At 60.7% G+C, this 27945-nt stretch overlaps 1 protein-coding gene and 1 long non-coding RNA gene across 9 annotated transcripts; one reads left to right on the top strand and one right to left on the bottom strand.

Moving 5' to 3' along the window:
- Nucleotides 1-311: 311 nt before the first annotated feature.
- COPZ2 (coat protein complex I subunit zeta 2) lies at nucleotides 312-16210 on the top strand. Of its 7 annotated transcripts, none has more exons than XR_012898006.1 (10): nucleotides 312-471; nucleotides 2295-2369; nucleotides 5426-5507; nucleotides 6156-6247; nucleotides 6551-6606; nucleotides 7400-7477; nucleotides 8208-8259; nucleotides 8370-8486; nucleotides 11902-11940; nucleotides 14330-16210. XR_012898006.1 is itself a non-coding variant. In XM_075911163.1 (10 exons), exons 1-10 carry the CDS (start codon nucleotides 355-357, stop codon nucleotides 14375-14377), a joined length of 723 nt encoding a protein of 240 aa, XP_075767278.1. In that variant the 5' UTR covers nucleotides 312-354; the 3' UTR covers nucleotides 14378-16210. The 7 variants fall into 7 exon arrangements, 5 of the variants coding, with proteins under 5 accessions (XP_075767278.1, XP_075767282.1, XP_075767281.1 ...); XR_012898005.1 differs by having other exon boundaries at nucleotides 8370-8490; XM_075911163.1 differs by lacking the exon at nucleotides 8370-8486 and adding an exon at nucleotides 12977-13060.
- Nucleotides 16211-16585: 375 nt separating this feature from the next.
- On the bottom strand, nucleotides 16586-27945 carry LOC112545359 (uncharacterized). 2 transcript variants are annotated; one of them, XR_003088824.2, is made up of 3 exons: nucleotides 27294-27945; nucleotides 26164-26233; nucleotides 16586-16721 (listed from the first exon to the last, which is right to left on the bottom strand). It is a non-coding gene; the product is annotated as an uncharacterized LOC112545359 (long non-coding RNA). The 2 variants fall into 2 exon arrangements; XR_012898007.1 differs by lacking the exon at nucleotides 16586-16721 and adding an exon at nucleotides 24448-24673.

Raw genomic sequence — 27945 nt, 5'->3', positions numbered from 1 at the left:
CCCCCCCCCCTCCCCGCTTCCTGACTGCAGAGGAGGCAGCTCGAGGTATTGGGGGGCGCAGCGCCCCGATCCCTCCCTTATGGGCGTGGGGGAGGGGCCTGGTTTTAGCTACAAGCCGCCCCCCCCTTTAGTGCAAGACTGTTGGGGGGCTCCGCTGTTGCGGGCGGGGGCCCCTGTTGGGCGGGGGGGACCCCGACTGGCTCCCCCCGTTAGCGCAGGCGGCCCTGGGGGGGCGCTCCCCCCAGGCCGGTCTAGCAGCGCGGGGAGCCCGGCCCCCCAGGACCGCAGCCCCAGGGGGCGCGGCGGGGCGGGGCGCGGGGCGGAGCGGCCCGGCCGAGCGCTCCGTGCCGCGGGATGCAGCGCGCCGAGGCCCGGCCACGTCAGCAGCCCGAGGGGGCTGCCCCGGGGGGCGGAGGCGGCGGGGACCGGGCAGCTGCAGCCGCCGGAGCCATGGACCCCACGGGGCTGCTGGTACGGGCGGGCTGCGGGGCCGGGGGCTGCGCGCAGCGGCGCCAACTCGCCAGCTTCCCGGCCGCGCAAAACTTTCTGCGCTGGAAGCTCCGTGGGGGGGCGGGGTTCAGGGGCGCAGGGCCGGGGAGGGGACCCCGGGGGCTGCAGGAGAGAAGAGAAGGCGAGTCCAGGAAGCAGAGCCCAGAAGGGGGACAGGGGTACAGCCCTGGGGCAGAAGAGGGGGAAAAGGGGGGCAGGAGAAGGGGGCAGCCCTGGGACAGAAGAGGGGGGCAGGGGTACAGCCCTGGGGCAGAAGAGGGGGAAAAGGGGGGCAGGAGAAGGGGGCAGCCCTGGACAGAAGAGGGGGGCAGGGGGACAGCCCTGGGGCAAAAGAGGGGGAAAAGGGGGGCAGGAGAAGGGGGCAGCCATGGGGGAGAAAAGGGGGGCAGGGGGACAGCCCTGGGGCAGAAGAGGGGGGAAGGGGGCAGGAGAAAGGGGCAGCCCTGGGACAGAAGAGGGGGGCAGGGGGACAGCCCTGGGGCAGAAGAGGGGGGAAGAGGGCAGGAGAAAGGGGCAGCCCTGGGACAGAAGAGGGGGGCAGGGGGACAGCCCTGGGGCAGAAGAGGGGGGAAAGGGGGACAGGAGAAGGGGGCAACCCTGGGACAGAAGAGGGGGGCAGGGGGACAGCCCTGGGGCAGAAGAGGGGGGAAGGGGGCAGGAGAAAGGGGCAGCCCTGGGACAGAAGAGGGGGGCAGGGGGACAGCCCTGGGGCAGAAGAGGGGGGAAAGGGGGACAGGAGAAGGGGGCAACCCTGGGACAGAAGAGGGGGGCAGGGGGACAGCCCTGGGGCAGAAGAGGGGGGAAGGGGGCAGGAGAAAGGGGCAGCCCTGGGACAGAAGAGGGGGGCAGGGGGACAGCCCTGGGGCAAAAGAGGGGGAAAAGGGGGGCAGGAGAAGGGGGCAGCCATGGGGGAGAAAAGGGGGGCAGGGGGACAGCCCTGGGACAGAAGAGGGGGGAAAGGGAGGCTGGGGAAGGGGGCAGCCATGGGGGAGAAGAGGAGGGCAGGGGGACAGCCCTGGGACAGAAGAGGGGGGAAAGGGAGGCAGGGGAATGGGGGCAGCCATGGGGGAGAAGAGGGGGTCAGGGGGACAGCCCTGGGACAGAAGAGGGGGCAGGGGAACAGCCCTGGGGCAGAAGAGGGGGACAGCCATGGGGCAGGAGAAGGGGGCAGCCATGGGGGAGAAGAGAGGGAAAGGGGGGCAGGCCTGGGGCAGAAGCGGGGAGCAGGGGGACAGCCCTGGGGCAGAAGAGGGGGGCAACTGTGGGGGGGAAGAGAGGGGGCAGTGCCAGGGGGCTGGAGGGGAGCCTGCTGCAGCCGCTGTTCTCGGCAGGCAGGCTAAAGCTCAGAGGGTCTGGGGCCAGGCCCCTCTGAGCCGTCCCAGCCCCGTCCCTTTCTCAGCCTCCGGTCCCGGGGTGAGGCCTGTCTCAGTCCTCTCGGCTCAGGTTCTGTGGTACACTTGGACTCGGACTCTGGAGCAGTCAGTGCATGACAGAACTTGGGCTTGGACGGACCCTTCCGCAGAGCGCCCGCGGCCCCCACCCCCCTCTGGCTCTCGGGCCGGGGCATCGGGCCTGGATCGGGGCCTCTGGCTTCGTGGGGAGGGCTGTGGATTGGAACCAGGCCAGGGGCTCTTTGGGCACTTCCAGAGGGCGGAGACAGCCCTGCAGCCCCCTTTCCGCCTCCTCAGGTCACTGGGGGGGGGCGACCCCGTCCCGGGGCAGGGGAGGCACCCAGGTTCTGGAGGCGCCACCGGGCCGCTGGCTTCATGCTGCCCTTGTGTCAGTTTCAGGAGCCTTCCCTCTACACGGTCAAGGCCATTTTCATCTTGGACAACGATGGACAGCGCCTCTTAGCCAAGGTAAACGCCACCTGGCCTGGAAGCTACACACTGAACCCAGGCCTCTGGCCCCCCCAGGAGACGGGCTTTGGCTCTGCCCTTCCCCACCGGCCAAGGCGCAGGTCTCCTTGGCCGCAACCCCACATGCTGAGGAGATGGAGAAAGCTACCTGGGCCAAAGCCACCTCCTGGGCCGTATGGGCCAGCACAGAGGGCACCTGTCCGGCCTTCTGGGCTCCATTCTCAGCACTGCTGAGAGCTCGGGCAAGCCATTTCGCCTCTCCGGGCCTCCCGCCGCGCTCAGAAGCCCTGTGACAGCTCTCGCGGGGAAGCAGGCCGAGCGCAGCTCCAGCAGCAGGAGAGGGCCCACGAGTGCAACGCTCCCACACTCATCTCCCGCACCTGGAAATCAGCCACTCACCTCAGAACACACGTCCTGCGTGGGGCCTGTGTGACCCGGAGGCCGGGGTGGGCAATCAGCCAGGGTTAGCCTGCGTCTCCGCAGGTACGGCCGCTTGCAGCTCCCGTTGGCCGCAGATCGCTGTTCCCGGTCAATGGGAGCGGCGGGAAGCGGGCGGGGACCCAGACACCACTTCCTACAGCTCTTATTGGCTGCAGATCGCTGTTCCCAGCCAATGGGAGAGGTGGGGACCTAGACACCACTTCCTACAGCTCCCATTGGCTGTGGATCGCTGTTCCCAGCCAATGGGAGAGGTGGGGACCCAGACACCACTTCCTACAGCTCCCATTGGCTGCGGATCGCTGTTCCCGGCCAATGAGAGCGGCAGGAAGTGGCAGGGACCTAGACACCATTTCCTACAGCTCCCATTGGCTGCGGATTGCTGTTCCCAGCCAATGAGAGCGGTGGGAAGCGGTGGGGAACTAGACACCGCTTCCTACAGTTCCCATTGGCTGGGAGCGGCGATCCACAGCCAATGGGAGCTACAAGCGGCCGTACCTGGGAGGCACAGGTAAATAAAGTACTAACAGCCCGCCGGGGGCTAACCCTGCAAACGGCCTCTGCCCGGCGGGCCACTCATCGCTCACCCCCGTGGTAGGTCCTGGCTAGGTAAGCCCGCAATCTGATGAGCCTGTAGCAGCCGCCCCCGGTTGTAAGTTACCGCCAGAGCGAATGCTGCAGTGACTTACCCGCTGACAGGTAACCCAAGATGCTAGTTTGCAGCAGCAGAGATTTGACAAGAGGCGCACCGGCAGGCGTCTGGCCACGAGAAGGCCGAGGGGGCTAGTGGACGTATATGCGGATACGTTTACGTTCATCTGACTAATCCCGACCAGGAGCAGGAGGAGGGTGAGGAGACACGCACAAGGGAAGGGGGATTTTGCGTGAGGCAGAGCGGCCTCCCAGGCCACCACGAATGAGCATGATGCTGGTGAAGAGGGAGATGACTTTTTGCAAGGGCGGGCGTGGCTAGGCAGATGTCCAGATGCGCGTTCTGGGTTGTCTGTGTTGACCCTGCTGGGCGGGAGTGGTTGTAGCTTTGCTCGCTGTCCAAACAAAATCACTGCCAAAGTGCGAATAGGAGCAGAGCCATTGTGCATGTCGGGGGTCCCGACAAAACTTTCATTGTAATGATACTCGGCCTGGTCCGGGGACAAGAACCTCCCACGCCTCGGAGCGTCACTTGGGAATTTTAAAGGCATCAAGGCAATGAATACACAATCAGTAGATTAGGCAACACCTCTAGAGCTCCCAACAGTTGAGCGTAATACACATGCACACACGGAACTTAACGGGACAGGTAGCGAACAAAACCCATCAGACCCTGGCCTTGCAGCCTGCGTTCCTCCCACGCCTTCATCTGCTCGGATTATGAGCCTTCTCTCCGGAGCGAGCTGTAGGACACCTGGCAACATCCTTATTTTAACAGCGTTTGCCTCTTTACATGGGCCTCCCAGACACAGGGATATTTTCTGACTCCGCCGCCAAGAGGCCGGGACGGCATTACAGACACCGGCTGGGTGTGGGGCTGCTTCAGCTTTAGAAGTTCTTGCTTCTGCGATTGTTATGGACGCTCGTGGAGTAATGGACGTTGATTGCGGTTTCTGTTATTAGCCCAGGTTGGACCTCTCTGATCCGGCACCCTCGGGACCTGACTGGTCACGAACAAGGACATTTGCCAGACCGGGGAGGTCCCCTGGCACCAGCCCCCCAGCCCGCTGCCCCTTCCCATCACTGGCTCCACTTCGGCCCCTGGCAGCCCCCCTATTTCCACCTGAACTTCTGGCTTGGTCCTGGCTCTGCTGCTGGCTCCAGCCCTGGCCCCCAGACCCCACTGGGCTGCCGGACGGCTCTGGCCTCAGACAGAATACCAGATGCTGGCCCCAGTCCCACGGCCGCTGACTCTCCTGCAACGAGGCTTCTGCCCGGAGTTCTATGGTCTAGGGTGGAGCACGGATATTGCCAGACTCCCAGGTTTGCGAGGTGCAGCCGGGATAGCGGTAGTGTAGAGCACCCCCGTCGAGGCCTGCATGGAGAATCCCAGACCAAACGGACGATCCCTGCCCCAGAGAGAACATGAGCACAGAACGGCCAGACTGGGTCAGATCATGGGTCCATCGCGCCCAGTGTCCTGTCGGCCCACAGTGGCCAGTGCCGGAGGGAACAGAACAGGGAATCCTCACGGGATCCCTCCCCCTGTGGCCCATTCCCAGACACACAGAGGCCGGGGGCACCCTCCCTACCCATCCTGGCTAACAGCCATTGATGGCCCTAAGCTCCATGAGTCTATCTCCCTCTTTTTTGAACCCTGGTCTTCACCTTCCAGACTGTGCGCGACACAGACCGATGCGGGGAGCACAGGGAAATCCCACGGTGCTGGCAGGCGATTTCCCACCTGTTCATTGTCCAGGCTGTGCGGGAACAATGCCTGAGCCAAACCGCTGCTCTCCGGCCCATGCCAGTGCGGGTTTCCCCGCCACTCCAAAATGTCCTTTACTCTGCCCGCCAGTACAGCCAGCTTTTGTGGGGTCTCCGTGTTGACTCCTCTAGCCAAGCGCTCCTTCCTTTTCCCGCCCGTCCCGTCGGCTGCTCTGACTCCTTTGCTCCTGCCCCTGCAGTACTACGACGGCACCTTCCCATCCACGAAAGAGCAGAAGAGCTTTGAGCGGAGCGTCTTCACGAAGACCCACAAGACGGACAGTAAGTAGCTGAGTCTGGGGTAGGCCGCCGGGCGACGGAGAAGAGGGTTTTCCGAGCTGCTCCTTTAGGCCCTAGGCGGCTTCGGTCAGCGGCTGTCTGAGCGCTGCCAGCTGTGTGTATCCCTCGGGGTGTGGGGTAGCGGCTTCCTGCCTTGGGCACGGCAGTGCAGGCAGGAGTCATGCCAGCGATCGTGCCCGAGTGGGGATGCTCTCGTATCGCTCACGCAGTCGTGCGAGGACGCTGGCGGGGCCGTCTCACGTCCGTGCAAACCACCGCTAGTGCGCAAGCAGCAGGCGCGCTGCCTGTGCTGAGGCCTTTTTCTGGAACGGCGCCGTTCACGACGCTGCCTCCAAGGGTGGGCAGAGCAGTGGGCCGGTCTGTCCTCTCTGCCCGCGTGGGAGCCTCAGGAATCCCAGAATGCCCTGGGACTGGCAAATGAGCATCAGCCTCGCCACGCTGGGCACCCCAGGGGGTCACCAGGAGACAGGAGAGGGCTGGGAACAAAGCATTTGGTGGCACCACCCGCTGCCCTATTCTCGGGGACAGGCCAGGTTTGCCGTCCCCTTCCCGTCTGGATGGCGTGATCCAGAACTCTGTGCTCAGTGCCAGCCTAACGCCCCCTCCCTGTGCCCCCCTCCCTTGTGCCAGGTGAGATCGCCTTTCTGGAAGGGCTGACCATCGTCTATAAGAGCAGCATCGACCTCTTCTTCTACGTGGTGGGGAGTTCCCAGGAAAACGAGGTACCCCCGCCCCCGAGGCGCAGGAGGGCCAGCTCTGTGCTGGGCGGGTTTCTCTTTCCCCACTCGGCTTGCCCGGCGGGCGGGAGATGCTCCGGCCCCGCCTCTCGCCCTGTCCCCGAAAGGTTTGGGGAGGGATTTGTCTCCTGCTTCTCGATGGGCCCAGGGTCCTGCGGCGTGAGCGTGTCCCTGGGGGATGCTGCTGCCGGCGGCGCGGCTTTGCTGTCCGCCAGGCACCCGGGGCTGCTGGCGCGAGTGCGTTGGTCCGTCCAGACGGGCAGCACTGACCGATTCCTCCTCCTGCAGCTGATGCTGGTGGCCGTTCTCACCTGCCTCTTCGACTCCCTCAACCACATGTTACGGTGAGCGCCTGGCTGCAGCCCTCTCCCGGCCACAGCTCCCGCCTGGGCCTTGCCCCGCACCCCTCCGTTCGAGGTCTCCAAGCCCCGTGCCCACGCGCAGGAATCAAGGAGGCCGTGTCTGCGCAGGGGGCACTCCCAGGCGTGAGCTGGCCTCCAGCGGCTCCCGGTCAGCGGTGCAGCGGGAGGGCTCTCCCGGCACCACGGACCAGGCATCCCCAGAAGCAGCCGGCAGCAGGTCCCCAGCCAATGGGAGGGCGGAGCTGGTGCTCAGGGCAGGGCAGTGCCTGGAGCCCTGTGTGTTCCCCCCTTTAACCCCCCCAGGACTGGGACCTGTTGCCGGCCGCTTCTGGGTTGCAGCATACTCTGCGGTGCCAGGCCAGGCAGGGAGCTGCCTTAGCCCCCCCCCCCCCCATCCACTCCCCTGCAGCCACGAGCCCCAGGGCCCAACATCCCCCCACGCGCCCCGTCCTTTGGACACCCCTGCCCTAGACCGCACCTGCTCTTGTTACTGGAAGGGAATCCAGGAGTCCTACCCCCCCCCCCCCCCCCCCCGCCAGGTGCTAAGCCTGCAGCAAGGTTGGAGCCCCATTCCCACTGCAGCGCCTTGGCCCATGCCCCGTCCCCGACGCACGAGGGCCGGTGGTCCCCCGAGCATTGCTCCGGGGGAGGAGAAAGGGGGAGCTGGGAGCAGGGGGGAGGGGCGGCCGCTGTGGTGGGATGTGGCGCTCGGGCGCCGGCAGGGGTCTGGGGACGTGTCCCACACGCTCACTGGCTCCCCCGGCATTGCCCTCAGGAAGAACGTGGAGAAGCGCTCCCTGCTGGACAACCTGGATGGCGCCTTCCTGGTGGTGGACGAGATCGTCGACGGGGGGTGAGCCGCCGTGTGCTCTTGCGCCCTGGGGCTTCCCTTGGATCCGGGGCGGGGAAGGGACGGGGAGGCCAGGCGGGCTGGCCAGGTGCCGAGGGGAGGGCTAAAACCAGGGCTGCTCGCCCGGGGTTGGCACCTTCCACCGCTGGGTCTCCTGCCCGGAGCCAGCCCACGTCCGTAGGAATCCGAGCCCTTTGCCGTCCGGTGGCTGCCGACGCCAGCGTGAACCGAGCTTGGCAGGTGGGCCGGCGGCGGCAGCCAGTCCCTTGGTCAGCCGAGTACTAAACTCACCAAGTCAGCGGAACTTCATTAACCCTCCCCTCCCGCCCGCGCTGGCTAGCCATAGATCAGAAAGTGCTTTGCAAAGGAGGGCAGTATCACCACCCCCATTTTACAGATGGGGAAACTGAGGCGCGGCACAGGGAAAAGTGACCTGCCTAGGGTCATTCAGCAGGGCAGTGGCAGAGCTGGGAATTGGTCCCATCTCTCCTAAGTTCCGGTCCAGGGCTGAGGTTCGCTGGAGGTGGAAGAGGGGGGGAATCTTGCCCTGCGGGCGCCCAGGCGGTACCTGTTCCTGGGACAAGGGAGGGCGTTGGTGTCCAGGTTTGGCCATTTGGCCCCAGCTCCGCACTCAGACCCAGTTTTGCAGCACTGGGGTGCAAACGCGCCCGGAAAGCGCCTGTAGGCGAGCCGTGACCTGACAGGACAATCCCGTTGCTCCCCGTGTGCGTAGGGTGATTCTGGAGAGCGACCCTCAGCAAGTGATCCAGAAGGTGAACTTCCGGGTGAGTGTTTCCCGGAGCCCGTCCCCGCGCTCTGCACAGCTGCTCTCCCTCACTTCTCTGTCCTTCCAGCCCTCTGCTCTAATCCCCCTCTTGGATTCTTTCCACCCCAGGCGGCCTCGGAGCCGGCGCCGTACGGGTTTGTTCTCTTCGATTACATCACCGGTAACTCAGAGCAGAGTGACTCCGTGCCCGCCAAGGGCGACAAATAGGCAGCGGCCAAGTGGGAGGCAGGTGTGAGGTCACTTCCTTCTAAGCATGGCGTGGCCGTGGCTTAGCTGGGCAGGTCACGCCCTCGTCTGCATGGCACGAGTGACTCCGGAGTGGCCGTCGGCCTTGGTGGGATTCTGCTGTCATTAGCCGTTCTTCTTCCTTGTCAGTTTCGGCCTCCATCCAAAAATCTTTCACAAACAAAACTGACGTGGAGGGAGCGAGAAGGGACAGGGTTCCATGTGGAGCCAGCCCCCAACAGCTCCCTTTTAGGCACCTGGATGCAGCTGCTGGGCTGTGAGCACGTTTAAAAACGTTCCCAGTGGCATACCGGGTTCCCAGAACTGCTGTGTCCTGCTGCCTGGCATTATATCTGACAGGCAGGATTATGGAATATTAATGAGGGCATGTGATTTTTATCACTGAATGTACTGCCAGTCTCAACCGGTGCTAGGTTTGGCTGAACTAGCAATGAGCATCCACGTTCATCTCCTGCCAGGATGAGGTTTGTCGATAAAATTATTCCCCCCCAAAAGGTCTCCACAATAAACACAAGGGCTGTGTCTACACTCGCGGCTTCTTGCACAAGAACATCTTGCGCAAGGGTTCTTGTGCAAGAACTCTTGTGCAAGAATACGTTCACACTGCCATGTGCAAGCTGCACTTTTGCGCAAGAGCGCCCATGGCAGTGTGGATGCTCTCTTGCGCAAGAAAGCTCCGACGGCCATTTTAGCCACAGGGCTTTCTTGCGCAAGAAATCCCGCCGAGCGTCCACACTGCCCTCTTGCGCAAGAGCCCCTGCGCAAGAGGGCTTACACCTGTCAAAAAAGAGCGTAGCTCTTGCGCAAGGAGCCCCCTCTTGCCACGCCGTACTGTACATTTACTTGCGCAAGAGCGGGCGGGCAGTGTAGACGCTCTGCATGTTCTTGCGCAAGAATGGCCGTACTTGTGCAAGAAGCCGTGAGTGTAGACAGCCAAGTTGTCTTCAAAAGGGATTAAAGCTAATTGGATCATTGCAAGCCTGGAGTAGCCGTGTGTGCTTGCTTTGGGGCTTGTCCCATTTGAACTCTGGGCTCAGAGGGTCTAAGAGCTTGTCTACACTGGCATGTTTTATCACCAAAACCTGCCTTTTGGCAACAGAACAGTGAGAGACTTTTGGGCCTTATGGGCCAGTTTTGGCAACAAAAAACTTGCAGCCCTGCAAGAGACTATTGTCTTTTCCCCTCTATTGTTGAAAAAGAGCCAGTGTGGGCTCTGCAGTTTGTTTTGTCGAGAGAACTGGCTTCTGCCAGTATCCCACAATGCTGCCCTGATGGTTGTGCTCAGTGTTTTGGGATCTCTGCTGCCCTGCAGGGATGTGCCCCTCCCCTTTCAAAGCTCGGGGAAGTGTCTGGCAGCAGAGTGAGCTGCTCCGTTTGGAGAATAAACAAAGAGCAAATGATTGGAGTGCTCCTGTTCTGCCCTGCTAGGAACCCAGCGGCTGGCTGCTGCTGCAGGGGGAGGGCTGGAGAGGCTGCTGTGCTGCTTTGACGTTCCTCAGCACAGAGAGCTCAGAGCTACACGGGAATCCCAAGAAGCGCAGGGATCAGCTCTGCCTTCCCGCCACACTGCATTGTGGGATGCTTCCCCACAATGCTTTGCCCTGTCTGCTGACAGAGAGCTCCTTGTCGACAATGGGAGGCAGAAAAACCCGTGCGACCGGTTTTCACTTTTGGCGACTTTTCCATGGCGACTGCACGTTTGTCGCCAAACCTCCCCAGTGTAGACAGAGCTGCAGGCACAGGCTGAGCACTGGGAATGGGGTGAGAATTTTGCTGCCTGCTAAGGAGTTGTTGGCAAGATCGGTTTGTCCCGAGGACGTCCCCTCTGTGGGTTTGTTTCTAACCTTGTGGGCTTCCGTGTAACCGCTCTGCCCGTGATGCGAGTGTCTCAGCCTCCAGCATCGTCAGCCTGCTGTGGAGGTCAGCTGGTCCGAGCTGTAATCAACTGAACCAGTGTGATCCCTCGGGCTTCTGGCCGGGAGGACATCCCCAGAACTCACAGCTCTTGGGGCCAGGACTGCATGTGCAAAGGCATTGTGGGATAGCCTGCAGAGTTTCCCAGCATGCACTGTTGCATGATGGTGTGGAAAATCCCGCATGGTCGACACCCGGCACCCTGGGAAAATGGTGCCCCATGGGCACACCAAAGCCCACGAGCTGTGTGCTCTCAGCAGCTTGTACCAGGGCCTACGTTGGAAGCAACGAGACGTGGAATTATCCGAGGCAAGACCCGCCTCTCCTGCTGCAACTGCTCTGGCCCGGTGCGACGGGGGCATCTGAGCCCCGAGCTGCCTGGGCATGTTGCTAGCCGCAGCGGAGGCGGTTGCTCGGTGTGAGAACAGGGTAAACAAATGCAGCGGACACGTCAGCCGCGCCAGCGTTCCCTGATCCAGCTCCCCGCAAGACTGTTGGCAACAGCTGTGCCGGGAGGCGCTGTGCTCTCTGTGTCTGTAACAGGAGCCCTGGGCTGAGAGCGGCGTAGCTGAGCTGGGGGGGAGCAGTGGGCGTAACCCTCGTCCTGTCCTGCCCGGCTCTGTCTGCGGACCCCAAAGTGCTTCATCTCATGCAGTTCCCATAAGGCCAGGGAGGGCTCCGTCGGGTTCGCTCCACCCGTGGCTGAATCGCAGCCACTTCTGGGGTGGAACGTGGCAGCGGTTTCCACAGCCGCCCAGCACAAGAGGAGGCGACGCCTGTTTCGTTCCGATGCTCGGATTTCGATGGGCAGGATGCGATCGCCTGAGTAGCATTGGGGTCGATGCCCCTAAGTGCCTAGGGGGCTTTTAACGCTGGCAGACGGCGACGTCAGGTTGGCGTGTCCCCCGAAACGGGACTCGCCGGACCATAGCTCGCCCTGGCCTCAGGCACGGCCGTTAGGGTCTGCCACGACCCTCCCGTGCTTTCGAAAAGAACTCCCCAACCCCCTGCCTCAGTGATGTGGGGGTCCTCCCCCCCGGCTTAGCTTCCTGGGAGTGCTGGGGTCCCCAAGCAGTGGAGGGGCGTGTGCCCTCTGGCCAGTGGGTCTCCCCCATGCCTACAGCCCAGCCCTACCCTGTGCCTGCCCATGCAGCCGAGACAGCCTCTCTGCAGCTCCTGCCACACCAAGGCTGCCGCTCAGAAAGGCGCGGGCTGGCCTCTGCTCCTCCTTTGGCGAGGGCGGCTGCCCTGGGGTGCTGCCATCTTTGGGGTGGGGGGGGGATTGGGCTGCCCGGGGTTAGCGCCCACTGCCTGTGCTGGTCAGAGTTACGTGCCCCACGAACGCCCACTGCATGATCCCAGCCCCCACGTGGAGCTGCGCCCCCCTCTGACCTGCTGGGCCCTGTCTGATCCACCCCACACTCACTCCCCTCTCCGGCCTGTTCCCCCCTGACCCTCCCTGTCCTCTGCCTCCCTTTAGGTGGACGACAGCCCTCTGTCTGAGCAAAGCGTCGCCCAGGTAAGGGCCCCAGCGCTCCCCCTTCCTCCCCGGGGCAGTGGAGGGGTCCTGGCCACGTGGCCTGCGCTGCGCTTGTACCCAGGCAAGGTTGGGCGGCCCAAGGAAGAGCGCCGAGTATTCTGGAGTCCCGGGCCCTGCGGCACCGACTGCTGGGGGGTTCTATCCCGGGGGCTGTCTGCGCCCAGGCCCCTGAGTAGCCGGAGCATCGGCTCACCCCCGCGCTCAGCGTTTCGCTCCCCAGGCCCCGCTCCCAGCAACGGGTCCGTATCCCTCGGGGTGGCCAAGGGACCTTCGCTGCCTCCCCCACTGGGCTTACGTACGGACAGGGCGGCACGGAGAAGGGAAGGGAGGTGAGTTAGCCCGCTTCACGCAGCGCGTCCCCTGCAGGAGAGGAACTCGCCGGGCCTGTGATAATCTAACCCCCCAGCCGACACCCGCCTCCCTCTAGACATCGGACTCCCACGTCCCCCTGCTCTCACCGCTAGGCAGCACTTGGGGGGGAGGATCGGGAGAAGTTTGGGCCAGAAATGTGCTATGCCCGGACCTCGGGCGCCCCCCCCCAGGTTTTGCTCGTGTGACAACGCACCTGAGCGCCTGCAGCAGGTCTGTGAGCCCTCGGACCAAACCGCCGCTCAGAAGGGGCATGGGGGGGCTTGGAGGCAGGTTGTGCCTCTGCCGTGGGTAGTGGGTACTGCAGGCAAGGGGAGGTGTTGCCTTCCCAAACCTGCCTGCACTGCCCAGGACGGCTGGGGCTGGAGTTGGGCAGGGATTGGCTGGGCGGTGGTTGTTGAAGAGGCGTGGTCTCAAGGGAAGGGGTGTGGCTTCGGGCAGAAGGGGCGGGGCTTGGACATGCCTTCCCCAGCTGGCCTTCACCACCCACTCTTGTACATGCTGTCTGGGCAGGCACCATGCATCACATGCCAGGTGCCTGAGTGTCTGTCGTCCTGTCTGTCCCCAGGCTGCTGGCAGGGCAGGGTCGGCCTGGGGGGCAGCAGCTCAAACCTCGCGGGGCCCCTCATGCGCGCTCTCCTTGCAGGTTTTTCTGTCTCGCCTAGTCCACATGAGCCTGGGGGCTGAGTCTGTCTCACCCTGCACTAACTACCTCCTCGCACAGGGCAGAGTAAGTGACTGGCCCCGCGGGCCCTCCCAGCAGCCCCTTCACTTAACCCCTTCCTCCCCTCACTGCCAGAGGCCCAGCTGGAAACCTTGCCCCGGAGTCTGCTCTGCTGCTTGTGTCCGTTCCTCCTCCCCCTCCTAGGGCCTGTACTAATCTGCTGTACTAATTCCCTTCCCCCAGGCGGCTTAGCATGCTCCCCCCTCCAAAACATACAAATCGCCAGGGGGCCAGGAGGGCTGGGCCATTTGAGACTGGGGAAAGGGGAGCAAAAAAGGACGTTTCCCCGTGACTGGAGTTCCGGGAAGTTGCGCGGGTTCTTTGACAGTTGTCGAGGTCCCGGCTGGATTGATTCCCTTTGCCGGCTGCTAACCGCACCCCGTGGCGTGCGATTCCCACGTATAGCCAGGGTGACCAGCACTTGGGGTGTCCTGTGAGGTGTCTGGGGCTCCCGCCAGTTCCCACTGGCCCTGATGTCTTTGCTCCTCGAAAAAGTCCCCCCTCTACTGTGGATCAGGGAGTGTGCTGGGGATGGGGGGGTTCAAGTTCAGTGCCAGGCAGCGGCCCCCCTGAGCTGCGGTGCGCACGCTGCGCTGTGAAGGTCTGCTGGCCGGAGGATGCCCGGTCCACGAGTTCTTTTCAGGATCCCACTCTAGCTCCAAACTCCGATGGGAGGGCGGCACCAGCTGATCGGTGACCACGGTCCAGGATGTCAGTGGAGCCCAGGCCGGGGATCCCAGACATCCCTGATGTCCTGGCATTGCTGGCTCCCGCTGCAGCTGGAGGGAGGGTGAGAGAAGGGCCCCTTCCCCCTGCCATTGCGCAACTGCGGTGTCTTTTTGGGCTCTGAGCCCAGGGAGATGCCTGGGGGCTCTTGAGAGCCAGGGGCATCTCCAAGCCTCTGGGAGTCTTCTGTACCCCTCCAGGGATGGAGGGAGCTGTAGAAATGCCCAGGCCAAAGGAGCCAATTCACCTGCTTGGCTGGAGTCTGCACGCAGGTGCCACCTGTATCAAAAAGGCACATCTGCCACCTAGCGGCTGCTTGGGGGAAATCAGGACTCAAACCTCCCTGCTGGTTTCACCCAGACCATCCGAAACCTCCCTCTCTTAGGACCAGGCAGGTGGATGCTGGCACCGAATGGGTCTCCTGGCGCCTGTGAAGGCGTCCTGCTGAGTCTGTAGCGAGTTGTGATCCGTGTGCAGAATCCCGGAGGCGGTGGGGCTTAATGGCTCTCTGTTTTCCTTCTCCTTTCCCTCCCCCCTCCTCCTTAATAGGTTCTGCAATCTGCCAAAGAGCAAATTAAATGGTCCTTATTAAAGTGAACGTCCCCGAGGAGAGCGCCCGGCCCTCCCGATTGGATGGGACTGAACCGTGCCGGCGAATGACTCCTCGCCCTATTCGATTAGCCGTTTGCAAACTGGCATGAGAAGTCTGACGAAAGCTTTTGGGTAGGATGCAAGATGGCTGACTTCGGCTGTGCCTGCTGGGGGAACGGCATTCTTCCAGGGGCACTGTCTTAAATCCAGTCTCGGCGGCATGAAACTCACTGCCTGCTAAGGAGGGTGGTGGGGGTGGGGGGGAGAATTAACAGGTTAACAGACCAAAATCTGCTCTGTAACCCAGAGTGGCAGTGGTGTAACAGAGCAGAACCTAGCCCAGCATCCACGACAAACTCCTAACCGGCACCGTGTTACTACTGTTATTTAAGGAATGAACAGGCGGATTGGTTACTTGTATTCACACCACCAGAAGTGCTGCACAAGAGTCAGTTAGAATTTGTTTGGTACAAGGCGTCCCGGTATCCCTCGGATCCGCACTAACACCGCTGACGCGTGTAGGGACAGATGCGTTAGAAGGCCTCCCGTTCCCTGTTCTCACGTCGCACAAAAACCCAAACCAATTTGCGCAAATGGAAGTCAGCCGTGGGGAAAACATTCCCCGCTTTATGCCGTTGCGCTGCACAGCCACGTTTTTTGGAACCTATCTCGGATGTCTAGCGGGGATGCCCTGTACTAACAGAACCAGAACGTCCGGGAGTTGACTCTTCAGTTTCCCCAGTAAGGAGTTGGCGCCTTCTTTTGCAGGGTTGTCACGAGCGCACGCCTGCTTTTAATCAATGCCATGAGCCAGCGAGTGCTCCTCCTTCGGGGTCAAGGCCCTGCACACCGCCTGAACTCATCTGCGTGCCCTTTTCTCGTTCGCCCTGGGCTCTTGGGAATATCTCAAGGAGTCCTGTGGCACCAGATTTATTTGGGCACAAGCTCTCATGGGTAAAAACCACTTTGTCAGATGCACGGTGCCACGGGACTCCTCGTTGTTTTTGCAAATACAGACTAATGCGGCTCCCCCTTTGAGACTTGGAATATCTCAGCCACTCCCAAAATTTCTGCCTCTGTCTCCCAAGGCAGCCAGCGTTTTGCCCTCTGTGGGCGCTGGCCGTGCCTGTGTGGAGGGCCACCATGAATAAATGCCACCGTCACGCCCTTCCTCGGGCCGAGCGGGGATACATGCATGCACATCACTGTCATCCTGTCCGAGTAAGATTTGAAACCTCATAGAACCCTACAACTGGAAGGGACCTTGCGAGGTCATCGAGTCCAGTCCCCTGCCCTCACGGCAGGACCAAATACCGTCTCGATTGGTGTGGGGAACTTTTATGGGCCGGGGGCCGCTGTCCCACAGAAAAATCAGTTGGGGGCCGCACACAAGTGAGAAGTGCGGGAGCTGGAGCACCAGCGCAGGCTCCCCAATGCTGGAAGGGGAACCCTGAGCCTTGGGAGCCAGAATCAGGCAAGCCAGGGGCCACAGTTGGCCCCAGGCCTTAGGTTCCCCACCCCTGATCTAGATCATCCCTGACAGATCCCAATGTCGAGCACTACTAACCCTTAGCTCTTCATCAGTAGATCAGAAGGCACTTTACAAAAGAGGAGAGGTCATTTTAGAGATAGGGGAAACTGAGGCACAGATGGGGAGGGCAGTGATTTGCCCAAGGTTATCCAGCAGGCCAGTGTCAGAGCCAAGAATAGCATCCAGGCTTCCTGAGTTCCAATCCAGCCACTAGGCAGCACTGTCTCACTCATGCAGCTTTCACACTCATTACTTTTGTAAAAACAACCCAGCTTTTATGATCAACAAATAAAGTTTCATAACACGTGGGTCATTTTTCCCCTTGGTCTCTCCTGTCTGTATTGCCGGTGGGTGCCGGTCTGCTCCTACCACTGCACCGCACAGAATTCAGGCTGTGTCACTTTTTCCATTACAAGGCTTGACTGTAGAGGGGTTTATAACTCATCCATTAAAATCGCTCCAGACATAGCCGCAGCGTCAGCCTGGGACGCGTCTATTTTTGTGAAATGTTTTTCCTTCGATGGTGCCGGCGGTCGCCTGCCTTTGTTATCTTTGCAGTGAACTTCTGCACCCTGCGGCTTCATCGCGCAGCTTTGAGGGTGCTGAACTATTTATTTTACTTCGAGACAGCAGATTTGTTTCACGGCCTGGTGTACACGAAAAAAACACCCGGTCTGCCTTCAGCCGGCTAGTGCAGTGTGTGTCCTCACAGCACTTGTAGGGCCAGCTGGCTTCTCTCTGAGAAAAAGGAGCAGCTGATGATTTTTCATTAGAAGCAGCTCGGATCAAAAGAGAAGCATGTGGGGACCCCGTCTTTGCCTGTTAGTGGAGGCAGGAAACATGAAGCGGGATTAAAAAGACTGGGACTTCTCAGCTTAGAAAAAAGGGGAAAGCGAGTAAGGGCTGGAGTGGAGAAAGTGAGTAAGGAAAAGTTACTCACTTGTTCCCAGAACATAAGAATTAGGAGTCATCCAATGAAATCAATAGGTAGCCAGCTTAAAACAAACTAAAGGAAGTTTTTCTTCACACAGCACACTGTCAATCTGCGGAACTCCTCGCCAGAGGATGATGTGAAGGCCAAGCCTTTCACAGGGTTCAAAAAAGAGCTAGATAAATTCATGGAGGATGAGTAGGGATGGTGTCCCTAGATTTTGCTTCTTAGAGGCTGGAAATGGGTGACAGGAGGGATCACTGGAGGATTCCCTGTTCTGTTCACTCCCTCTGGGGCACCTGGCGCTGGCCGCTGTGGGCAGACAGGACGCTAGGGGAGATGGACCATTGGCCTGACCCAGTCTGGCAGCTCTTCTGTTCTTAGGCATGTTTGCAGCGGGCCCAGAGGGACGGAAAGAGTAAATGCTGCAGCACTGTCACGTGGGCAGGCATAGGCGACTCGTGCCTGTGCGGGGGAGAGTGCAGGGGGGCACCTGGAGGAACAGGGAGGGGCATGAGGGGGCACCCCATTTAGCAACATTTTGGCCGAGGTTCAGGGGGGCAGTGCACCCCGGATGCTACCCTGAGTCACCCAGGTCCAAGCAGAGCTCCTGGCGGAGCTTCCCTCAAGGTCTCCGGGTACAGCCAGGGCTCTCTGTCACGTTTCCTGCTTTTGCGACGGTCCCTAACTCCTGGGCTGGGGACTGGCTCTTGTGCCTCGCTCCCTCGCGTGAGACAGCTCATTGTCATATCCCGCCCCTAGCCCCGCGAGGCTCCGCCCACAGATGCGTTTAGCCCCGCCCCCGAGGTGCCACATTACTGATCCTGCAGCGCCACCTGCTGGCACAGACTGAGATGGCCCCGCTCAGGGAACAAGCCCCATTTTCACAGCCCCGCCCTCCCAGTCTCCAGTCCTACGTCAGCCCCAGCCCCCAAACTCCACCCTCTGCCCCATAGCCTCCTGCCCCAGACATTCAACTCCACGCTCTGCCCCATAGCCTCCTGCTCCAGACATTCAACTCCTCCCTCTGCCCCATAGCCTTCTTCCCCAGCCCCCCACTCCTCCCTCTGCCCCATAGCCTCCTGCTCCAGACATTCAACTCCTCCCTCTGCCCCATAGCCTTCTTCCCCAGCCCCCCACTCCTCCCTCTGCCCCATAGCCTCCTGCCCCAGACATTCAACTCCTCCCTCTGCCCCATAGCCTTCTTCCCCAGCCCCCCACTCCTCCCTCTGCCCCATAGCCTCCTGCCCCAGACATTCAACTCCTCCCTCTGCCCCACAGCCTTCTTCCCCAGCCCCCCACTCCTCCCTCTGCCCCATAGCCTCCTGCCCCAGACATTCAACTCTTCCCTCTGCCCCATAGCCTCCTGCCCCAGCCCCCAACTCCACTTTCTGCCCCATAGTAATCTACCCCAGTCCCCCCACTTCACCCTCTGCCCCATAACCCCCTGCCCACAGCCTCACGTTCTGCCCCAGAGCCCCCTGCGCCAGTCTCCCCAACTCCACCTTCTGCCCTATAACTCCACCCTCTGCCCCATAGCCCTCCTCCCAGGCCCCCCCAACTCAACCCTGTGCCCCATAGCCCTCCCCACCCAGGTCCCCCATATCCACCCACTAGCCCTCCAGGCCCCTCCAACTGCACCCATTGCCTCATAGCCTCCACCCTACCCCTGGGCCCCCCCCCCCATCGTCCCTTTAGCAAGTCTCTTAGCCCAGCCTGCCAGGCTCTCCAGACCCAAAGCCTTGCACCCCCTTTTCTCCAGCCCCTTCCCTCCAGAGGGCTCACCGTCCTGGGCCTGATCCCCACTGCGTCCCCCCTCAGCCCCAGCCCCATTTCACCCTCCCAGCCCCTCTTCCTGCCCCCACTGGCCCTTCATTCTGAGGCCTTTGTTCCACTGTCCCAGGCCTGAGAGGGGACCTGCTGTCCAGCCTGTGTGTCCAGCAGACCGGGCTGCTGGGGGGTGGGGGGGGGTGTCGGTGGCCCACCATCCCCGAGCTAACGTTCACTGACAAAGCAGTCTGGGGCGGGGTGACCCTACAATAACAAACCTCTGAACCCAGCCCAGACGTGGGGGAGCCCCTAAAATCACAAGCCAGAATCCCCAGCATTCCCCAGCGACTCGGCAATAACAATCCAGCACACGCAGCGCAGGGCCTGGGGGCGAGGGGGAGCTGAAAGACCCTCTGAAAAGCCCCCCAGGAGCTGTGTGTCTGGCTGGACCTTGCTGGCGGCAGGCACCGTGCAGCCTCAGCAGGCTGGGGGGCTCCCTGATCAGCTTGGTCCTCGTGGTGGCCAAGGTGCACCAGCATTTCTGCTGCCTCACAGGGACACCGCCCTCCGGGAGCCCCCTCTGGAGCAGGGCTCTGGGGCTTGGGGTACAGCTTCTGCTCCCCTGGGGGGCTTTCCTCCCCACTCCTGGGCTTTAATTGTGGTGACTCTCCCTCCTTTTCTCCCTTCTTTCCTCCCTCCCTTCCTTCCTCTCTCCCTCCCTCCCTCCCTCCCTTCCTCTCTCCCTCTCTTCCTTCCTTCCTCTCTCCCTCCCTCCCTTCCTTCCTCCTTCTCTTCCTTCCTCCCTCCCTTCTCTCCCTTCCTTCCTTCTCTTCCTCCTTCTCTTCCTTCCTCCCTCTCTCCCTCCCTCCCTTCCTTCCTTCTTTCCTTTCTTCCTCCTCTTGTCCTTTTTTTCCTTCTCCCTTTCTTCACATCCCCCTCCAGCTGCCTCTGAAATGCCCAGGAAGCCTGGGGCTACCCCTCATGAGATGGGTCTGTCCCGCAGGGCAGCTCCCATGCAGACCGTACCCTGTACGAGACAGAGGGCTGCTAGTGGAAACACAGCCCCGAGTCCCGTGGCCTAAGGGGCCGGGGCTTGGCAGGGCAGTGGCTCTTGGAGCTGCAGGCTCCCCACACATTGAAAACCCAGCAGGGCCCTTTCTCCTTGCTGGGCAGACGCATCGTGGTCTGCGGCCCGCTCAGAGCAGACCTAAGGAGGCTGCTTCGCACTGTGCACAATCATTAAAGATGCAGGGCGCCGTATGGATGCGGAGGGAAGGGCCTGGCCCAGTGTCAGTGAGGCTGTGTGCTGGGATGTCTTGGGGGGCAGGGACACTCCGCTCGTGAAGGGTTCTGTCGCTGCCTGGCCTGTAATGTTGGGTGTCTTAATGTGACGCTGCTTTGGCTCAGAGCCCTGACACCTGTAGCCAGTCCCAGTCACACGTCTCCTGAATCACCTCCCTGAGGCTGTGTCCAGACTCCATGCCTCCGTCGACGGAGGCATGGAGTCTGGACACAGCCTGAGTTCTCAGCTCCCAGACACAGGGACATCCCCCCCGGCTCATCACCCCTCCAGGAGAGGAACCCGCCCTCGGTTATCCGCTCAGCTTGGCACACACAATCTGCACAGCCGAGCCCTGCCAGGGGTACAAATAAACAGAAGGCTGTGTCTACATTGGCACCCTTTTCCAGAAAAGGGATGCTAATGAGACCAGTTGGAATTGCAAATGCCCCGGGGATTTAAATTTTCCCCGTGAAATTTGCATGAACATGGCTGCCGCTTTTTTCCGGCTCGGGGCTTTGCCGGAAAAAAGCGCCAGTCTAGACAGGGATCTTGCGGAAAATAAACCCTTTTCCAGAAGATCTCTTATTCCTGATTTTAAGTAGGAATAAGGGATCTTGCGGAAAAGTGTTTATTTTCCGCAAGATACCTGTCTAGACTGGCGCTTTTTTCCGGCAAAGCCCCGAGCCGGAAAAAAGCGGCAGCCATGTTCATGCAAATTTCACGGGGAAAATTTAAGTCCCCGGGGCATTTGCAATTCCGACTGGTCTCATTAGCATCCCTTTTCCGGAAAAGGCTGCCAATGCAGACACAGCCAAGGAGTATGGATTAGGAAAATCCACTTCTCTACTGGAGGTTGAACCACTCCCCTCCAGCACTCTCTGGTCCGGCAACATCCATGGTTTGGCATGATGATCATTTGCTGGATGCCCACTTACGCATGTCATCAAGTTTCCTGCAGTCCCATAAAGTTCGTTTACAGCCACCAGGCCTGGATTTCAGTGCTCTGTGCTGTTATTTCGCTCTAATTGACCCCTAACTGTCCAGCAACAGTGGCAATGATGGTCATGTTGCTAGACAATATTGACCTCCCATGGTTCAGCAAATTCTCTGGTTCGGCACCGGTCAGGTCCGGAGAGTGCAGGACTAGAGGGTTACGTCTACACTGGCATGATTTTCCGAAAATGCTTTTAACGGAAAAGTTTTCCGTTAAAAGCATTTTCGGAAAAATCGCATCTAGATTGGCAGGATGCGTTTCCGCAAAAGCACTTTTTGCGGAAAAGCATCCGTGGCCAATCTAGATGCTGTTTTCCGCAAAAAAGTCCCAATCGCCATTTTCACAATCGGGGCTTTTTTGCGGAAAACAGTACTATGCTGTCTACACTGGCCCCTTTGCGCAAAAGTCTTTCGGAAAAAGACTTTTGCCCGAACAGGAGCAGCATAGTATTTCCGGAAAAGCACTGATGATTTTACATGAGATCGCCAGTGCTTTTCCAGAAATTCAAGCGGCCAGTGTAGACAGCTGGCAAGTTCCACCCATAGGGCAGCACTTTGAATGAGCAATGCCAGTCCAGGAATTGAACTGCTAAAACGCATCTCAACAGAAGACCATTATTTTGACTCCTTTTTCATTTGGGCCACAAGTTGAGCCCTGTGTAAACCCAAACTGCACCACAAACAAAAGGGCTGCGGACTGCATGTGGCCCATGGGCCGCGTGTTGAGTAGCCCTGTCGAATGGTCTGCCATTGTCCTGTCCTGGCTGGACAAGGGATGGGAACTTGACGCTACGTTCATGGAAATGTCTGGCTTGGGAGGAGCCCCTGGCTGCTTGGAAGCGCATTGGAAATGGGACCTGCGTACGCTGGCAAGTGACTGCGCCGAAACTTGCTGCGCACAAGGGGCTGAGAACGCTTCAGCCCGGTAACTTGCCAGTGTAGACAGGTTCCCAAGCTATGCCCCTCCTAGAGACGGTTTTCCTAAAGCGCTGGGCAGAGCTTTAATGCTGCAAGCGCACACAACGCGCTAAGTAGTTCTGGTCACGAGCAGACTGTTCTACATACACCAGCAACAGCTCGTCGGTATCAGCTCTCCTCGGGCCCTACTAGCTCAGAGGATTGCAAGCGTCCATAAAAGCCTTCCTGGGGCATATTTGTAGACACAGTAACCTTGTATACAACCATTGCTTATTCTTGGAGGTTCAGATCCCTTGCTCTCCTCTTGGGAGGTCTGATTGTCAGCGAGCCCCACCCCAGAACTGGCTGCATTTTGGTGGCGCTGAAGTTCTGAAGGACTTCGGGGTGGGAGGCGCATGGAAACCTACGTGGGTATGTCAAATCAGACGCGTTTGAGAGCAGTGGCACAGGGCGGGGGAGAAGGGACCCGGGGTTAGAAATGGGTTGGGCAGCTCCTGAGAGCAGGAGCTGCGGGGAGACGCGAGGGGAGGTGGGTTGGAGGGCTGGAAAGCCCCAGGGGGGATTAGAAAGGGAACAGGAGAATCTCCCTCGTGGGAGTGAATGCCTCCGAGCTCCTGCTCCCACCGCCTCGCTGATATTCTCCATGGAGCCAGATTGGTGAGCGCCAGTCACTCGGCCTGGCCGCCAGCCAAGCCCCATTCCTGCTGGCACCAGTCTCCTCAGACAGCTTCATTAGGCGTTGGCATGTGGCTGGCTTGTCCCAGCCCGGAGCCAGCACGTGGGGCAGCGCCTAGGTACCAAAGGCGCAAATTGCTGTTCTCACCCACCCACGTATGAGCTGTGCCTAGCAGCTGCTGCTCAGCCGAACAGCCTCAGCAGGCGGGGGGCGGTGGCCCCAGGATCTGTCTCCCACCTTCCGCCAGCTCATTGTCTCCTGATGGTTTCCCTTGGGGAGGATTCTCACGTTCAGCCTCCCCTCCCCGTCAGGCCCACCCTAGACAGCACCACAGCTGCTCCCCACGTTTAAGGAAGCTGGGAGGCTCTGGGGGGAAGTGCAGGCATTCGGGTCTGAAGCGGGGACGCAGGGTGGTGCTGGGGTGCCAAGCGCAGTAGCAGGGTCAGGGCAGCTGCATTGTAAGCAGGTTGAGGGGATGCTGGGCACCTCCAGGGTCCGGGGTGCACAGCTGGGGCAGGGCTCGGGTTCAGGGGCTGCAGGGCAGGAACATGGCTGGGGGGGGGGGCTTTGTGGCTCAGGGAAGAGGCAGGGTAGCACTGGAGGGACGTATCCCAGCACCATTCTGCTCTCTGAACCGCACAGCCTCCCTGCAGACCTCCCCTGAACCCCAGCGTGGTTCTAGCCCCTCAAGCTCCGGTACCATTCCACCCCTCACCCCAGTTCTCAATGCCACCTACACCGCACAGGCCCCTGGGGCACCGGCCGCACGTCCCCCGGGCGCCAGGACCACACGATGTCCCGCACATATGATGACAGCGCAGCTCCTTGAACCCCAGTGCCACCCTGATGTGGGGAGGATGCGAGTGTGGGGGTTCCCCAAGGAGGCTCTGGGATTCAGAGGGGTGCACAGGCTGGCATAGGGGGGTGAAGCACAACTGGGGGCCTGGTGACCCACTGAGCTAGTTTCCCTGCAGCAACCGGGGGCTCTTGTCTTGGCAGCGTGGCTTAGGGGAGGCGTGTCTGTCTGTCTCACCCACGCCAGCCTCACATCCCCCCACCCACCCCTTCCTCCCCACCCCACCCCACCAGCCTCAGTCTCCACGCCAGAAGGATCAGTCCTGACCCCCCTGCCCCACTTTTATAGCCACTTGCCAGGAAATCAGGCCCTCTTGTGATTGGCTGCGTGGCAGTGAGGCTGCCCTCGCCTGATTGGCTCATGGCCAGACATTGATGAACGGCGTTGCCTGTGCCTGGCTGCACAGCCCTGCCCCTTTGGAGGACACCTGGGCCCCCCCCGCTGGAGGGAGAGTGAGCAGCAGGGGCTCAGTTTCCCTGGGGGGAGTCCAGCGGCCTAATCAGGCTGCACCCAGCCCCCTTCTGGCCCCCAGCTCCCTGGCTGGGCGGCTGGGAATGGGGGTGACTTCCCCTGAGCTCATCCAGCTCCCCAGGAGCAACCAAAGAGAACCACTTGGTCCTTACCTCTGCCCCACACCGGGAGGAGCTATCTGGGTACCCCTCACACACCCCTGAACCCCCTGCCCCGTACCAGGAGGGGCTGAGTACCCACTGGGGATGTAAACCATTGCCTTACCAGCATGCTTACTGGGGTACCCGGCTGGGCTGCTCTAGCTGCATCCCCCAGCCCCGTTTGCCCTACACCCAGATGGGTTATCTGGGTACCTACCCCTCCAGAGCCCCCTCTGGCCTATGCTGACAGAGGCTGTCTCTCCTCCTGCTTCCCCTCCCGAGTCCCTTCTTTTGTGATGGGGCTGGTCTGATTGGATTACTGTGCGCTGTCAACTCCAACGTAAGCGCCCTGAAAGCCTCCACAGGCCAGAGTACGGGGGGAGGGGAGGGGACACCATGACATCTGCTGGAGACGCTCACCCCTTCTCTTTCAGAACAAAAGCCGGGGGGGGGGGGGGGCAGAGGAAGGATTCATGTGTCCCCAGTAGATGGCAATGCAGGGTCAACAGATGTAATGTCCCCCAGGGCCCCAGAGAGAACGGCGCACAGACGGAGGGCCTGCCGCCGGCCGACACAGGCTTCGCAGCATGGTGGGAAGTCATGTGAATGGTGTACGGTGGAGTCCAGTTGCATAGATCCAGCTGTCCCCCTCCCACGGCTCTGGATTCCCCACGATGCCCAGCCCCCAGCTTCTCCCAGCGCCGGCTCGAAGGCTGTCCCCAGTCCAGATCAGTCTGTGTCAGGTAGAAAACCCGTGTGAGGGGGGAGAAGAATCCCAGCAGCATTTCTGCACCCCCAGGACATGAGCATCTGGAGAGCAAGGGGACAGCCCTGGGCCACCATGGGACTGGTCCTTCCAGGGCAAGCTCCAGGGCTTTGCTGCCTTTGCATTTCCTGACTCACTGGGGCTTTTCTCACCCGTGCAAGCCCCGTGTGAGCTTGGGGCGGGGGAGGCTGGGGCATGCTGCAGGCTCCACACTGCAGCTGCTGGTGTGTGAGTCTCCCCTGGCCTAGCTGTTGACATGGGAAGAAGGCCAGACAGTCCAAGTAAGCAAAGACGCGGAGGGCAGCAAAGGGAACAGCTTCACAGCTGCTGCCGCCTCTTCTGCCCACTCAACTGCCTGCAACCAGAGGCCAAAAGGGAACCCCGAGGTGACAGGACCTGTCTAGTCAGGTGGGGACCACAAAGGAACCCCGCAGTCCTGGTGAGAGAAACACAACTCCAGTTCGCCCCAGGAGTCGGTTCCAAGTCCCGCTCCGCTTTCACCGTGTCCTTGTGCATCAGCAGCCCCCCTCCCCATCAAGCACTGTGCAGCCTACAATGTATGTATCCCCTCGGGGAGGTAGGGCGGGTGGGGGGTTACCCCCACGGTACAACCTGGGTACCGAGTGACTTGCCTGAGGTGACACAGGCAGTCGGTGGCACAGCATGGAATGGAACCCCCATTGTCTAGTGGTAGAACCCCTAGAGCATCCTTCCTCACAGACTTGTGCAGTCAGATGAGGGCGTGGACCTCGCTAAGTTGGTGCAAAAGGGCCCCAAGGCAGCCATAAGCCCTTCCCCCCTCTGCTCCCACGCAAAAAATCACTCGATGCAGGGAGCCCCCCTGCCTACTGTGGAGTCCCGGCACCACAGGCCTCAGGGGTGACGCGGGGCAGGCTGCTTAACGCTCTGCAGAAAGGGTCTGCCAGCAACAAAGAGGGGAAGGAGGGAGAAGAGCCACGGAGAGGGAAGCCAAGAACAATGGCTGCATTGCACACGCTTTCACTGCCTGCGGCATGTTTCCACCCCTCCCTACCCTCCGTGACTCACTTTACCCCCTACCCTGACCTCCCAGTCAATGGTTCACCTCTGACAGACACACTGACAGTGACAGAGCTACAGACAATGGACCCGGAGGAGCCTGACAAAACACACGGCTTCCAAAGCAGGGGGAGGGGGCGGATGGGACATTGCAGTGTCACTAGGGAGGGGCCCTGGAAAGGTCCCACGTGGATCTGGCTCAGCAGAGACAGCTCTGGATCTCAGCTAGCTGCATGCGGGGTGCACACCGACGGCCCGGGGAGGGGAAGCCGGAGAGCAGAGGCCAAGAGGGCAGAGAACAGAGCTCCTCTCCCAGCCGGATGATGGCAGCTGGTCTCGGAGCCCACTGCTGGGCAGCCCAAGACTGAAGTCATGGTCCCAAGGGCTGGCTAACCATCCCTGGGCTACCTCCACTCTTACCTCTCGGGATGGTCCCTCCGGATTGAAGCACATGGGGAGGGTGGGAAGGAGAAAACTCTCTGTGCTGCACCTGTTCAGAGGAGAAAGAGGCTGTTTTGTCTCTGGGCCGTGAACCTGGGGCCTTCCGCCCGCGCGATGTTCTTATGTTCCAGCTACGCGCCCCCGTGGCTGGTAGCACGGCTCATGACTTTGCAGGACTGTGGTGGTGGTGGGGTGGGGTCTGACATACGATTTTGAATATTTGGGGTTGGGTGGGGAGAAGGCTGCTGGTGGGGCGACGCCGCTCCCTGTCGTGCTGACCAGACCTGTCTCATCGATTCCTTGCACTGACCCCTCTATTTATCTGTATGTCTGGCTGCTCTTGTCTTAGATGCTAAGCTCTTTGGGACTTTTTGCTCTATTTGTACAGCACCTAACACCGTGACCTCCTGGTCTGTAAGTAGGGCCCCTAGGCAGTGGCGGATCAGCCACTGGGCCAACAGAGCCCGTGCCCAGCTACCCCAGCCAACTGGGGGGGGGGCCTGGAAAATGGGCACCCCCGCATCTCTGTGCCTAGGGTTGCGACATGGGGGCTTGCTCCATTCTGCCCATTTGACACTCTGCCAGAGAGTAGGGTTGGGATGTGGGGAACTGCCCCACTTCCATGGGGAGACCCCCATCCCCCAACCCCACTCTCCAGCAAGCATGCTGGGTGGGGGTGGGGAGAATGGGGCAGGGCAAGCCCTAACTCCATTTCCCTAGCCGGAGCACAGGGTGGGGGTGGATGGGAAGGAAGGTGTGGGGAGGGGTCCCCACTTGCTCTGGCTCAGGGCCCCACAAACCTCTAATCCACCTCTGCCCCTAGGCCTACAGAAATTCAGATAGATAGATAGATAGATAGATAGATAGATAGATAGATAGATAGATAGATAGATAGATAGATAGATAGATAGATAGATAGATGGGGTGTAGGGGTAGAGTGATAGAGTGCGAGACAGCAAGAGAGAGAGAGATAGGCCCTAGACCCATCAATGTGGGCCCAGTCAGGCATTGTTTACCCACATACACCCTAGACCAACCCCCCAGTAAGCACATCCCCTCTCCCTCTCAGCTAGCAGCCCTCAGTACCCAGGCAGATTCCTGTCTCCCACCTCCTGAATCTTCCCCTTGCGTCTCAAAAGAGGCTGCTGCGCTATTCCAGGCGGGAGGATTATACGCCAAGCGTGGCACAAGTTAGGGCAGCCTGGATCTCGGGAAGGCACACTGCCTGCTTTCCCTTCTCAGGCGCTGTGCTGGCAAACTGGAGCCAAAGGAAAGGGGTGGAGGGGGACGGGAACATGGAGGGTTACGGGATAGCTAGATCCCAGCAACGGCGTGCACTGATCTTGCTCCTAAATCTCTTCGTTCCTGGCCAGCCCGCGTTGCTCACAGCACCCGCCTCCCCTACTCAATCGATTGGCACAAATTGCTGATGGGCAGGTTGGGGTAGGGGCGGGGGAGCCGAGATGCCACCGCAGCCCAAATATCTGCACCCTCCAACCCCCACCGGTCCCAACCGCCCTTCCTTCTTCTCTCCAGCCTCCCCCCTTTGCCTCCCCCCGGGGGGCAGAGCCAGGTCTCGCGGGGGCACCAAAAGCTGCCTCCATATGCAGGCCTGCAAGGCAGGCACCTGGGGGGGGCGGGGGCTGTCCTGGGGGGATTCCCGGGACGGGGGGAGGGGATCGGATTGGAGCCCTGGCCGTATGGCGCGGGCTGCGGAGATGGAGATAATCACTGAGCCAGCGAGACAAGGCAGCGCATCGA

This window comes from Pelodiscus sinensis, chromosome 29, assembly GCF_049634645.1.
Source record: "Pelodiscus sinensis isolate JC-2024 chromosome 29, ASM4963464v1, whole genome shotgun sequence".
Lineage (NCBI taxonomy): Eukaryota > Metazoa > Chordata > Testudines > Trionychidae > Pelodiscus > Pelodiscus sinensis.
Note: the sequence above shows the minus strand (reverse complement) of the source record. Positions and strands in the feature narration are given on the sequence as shown.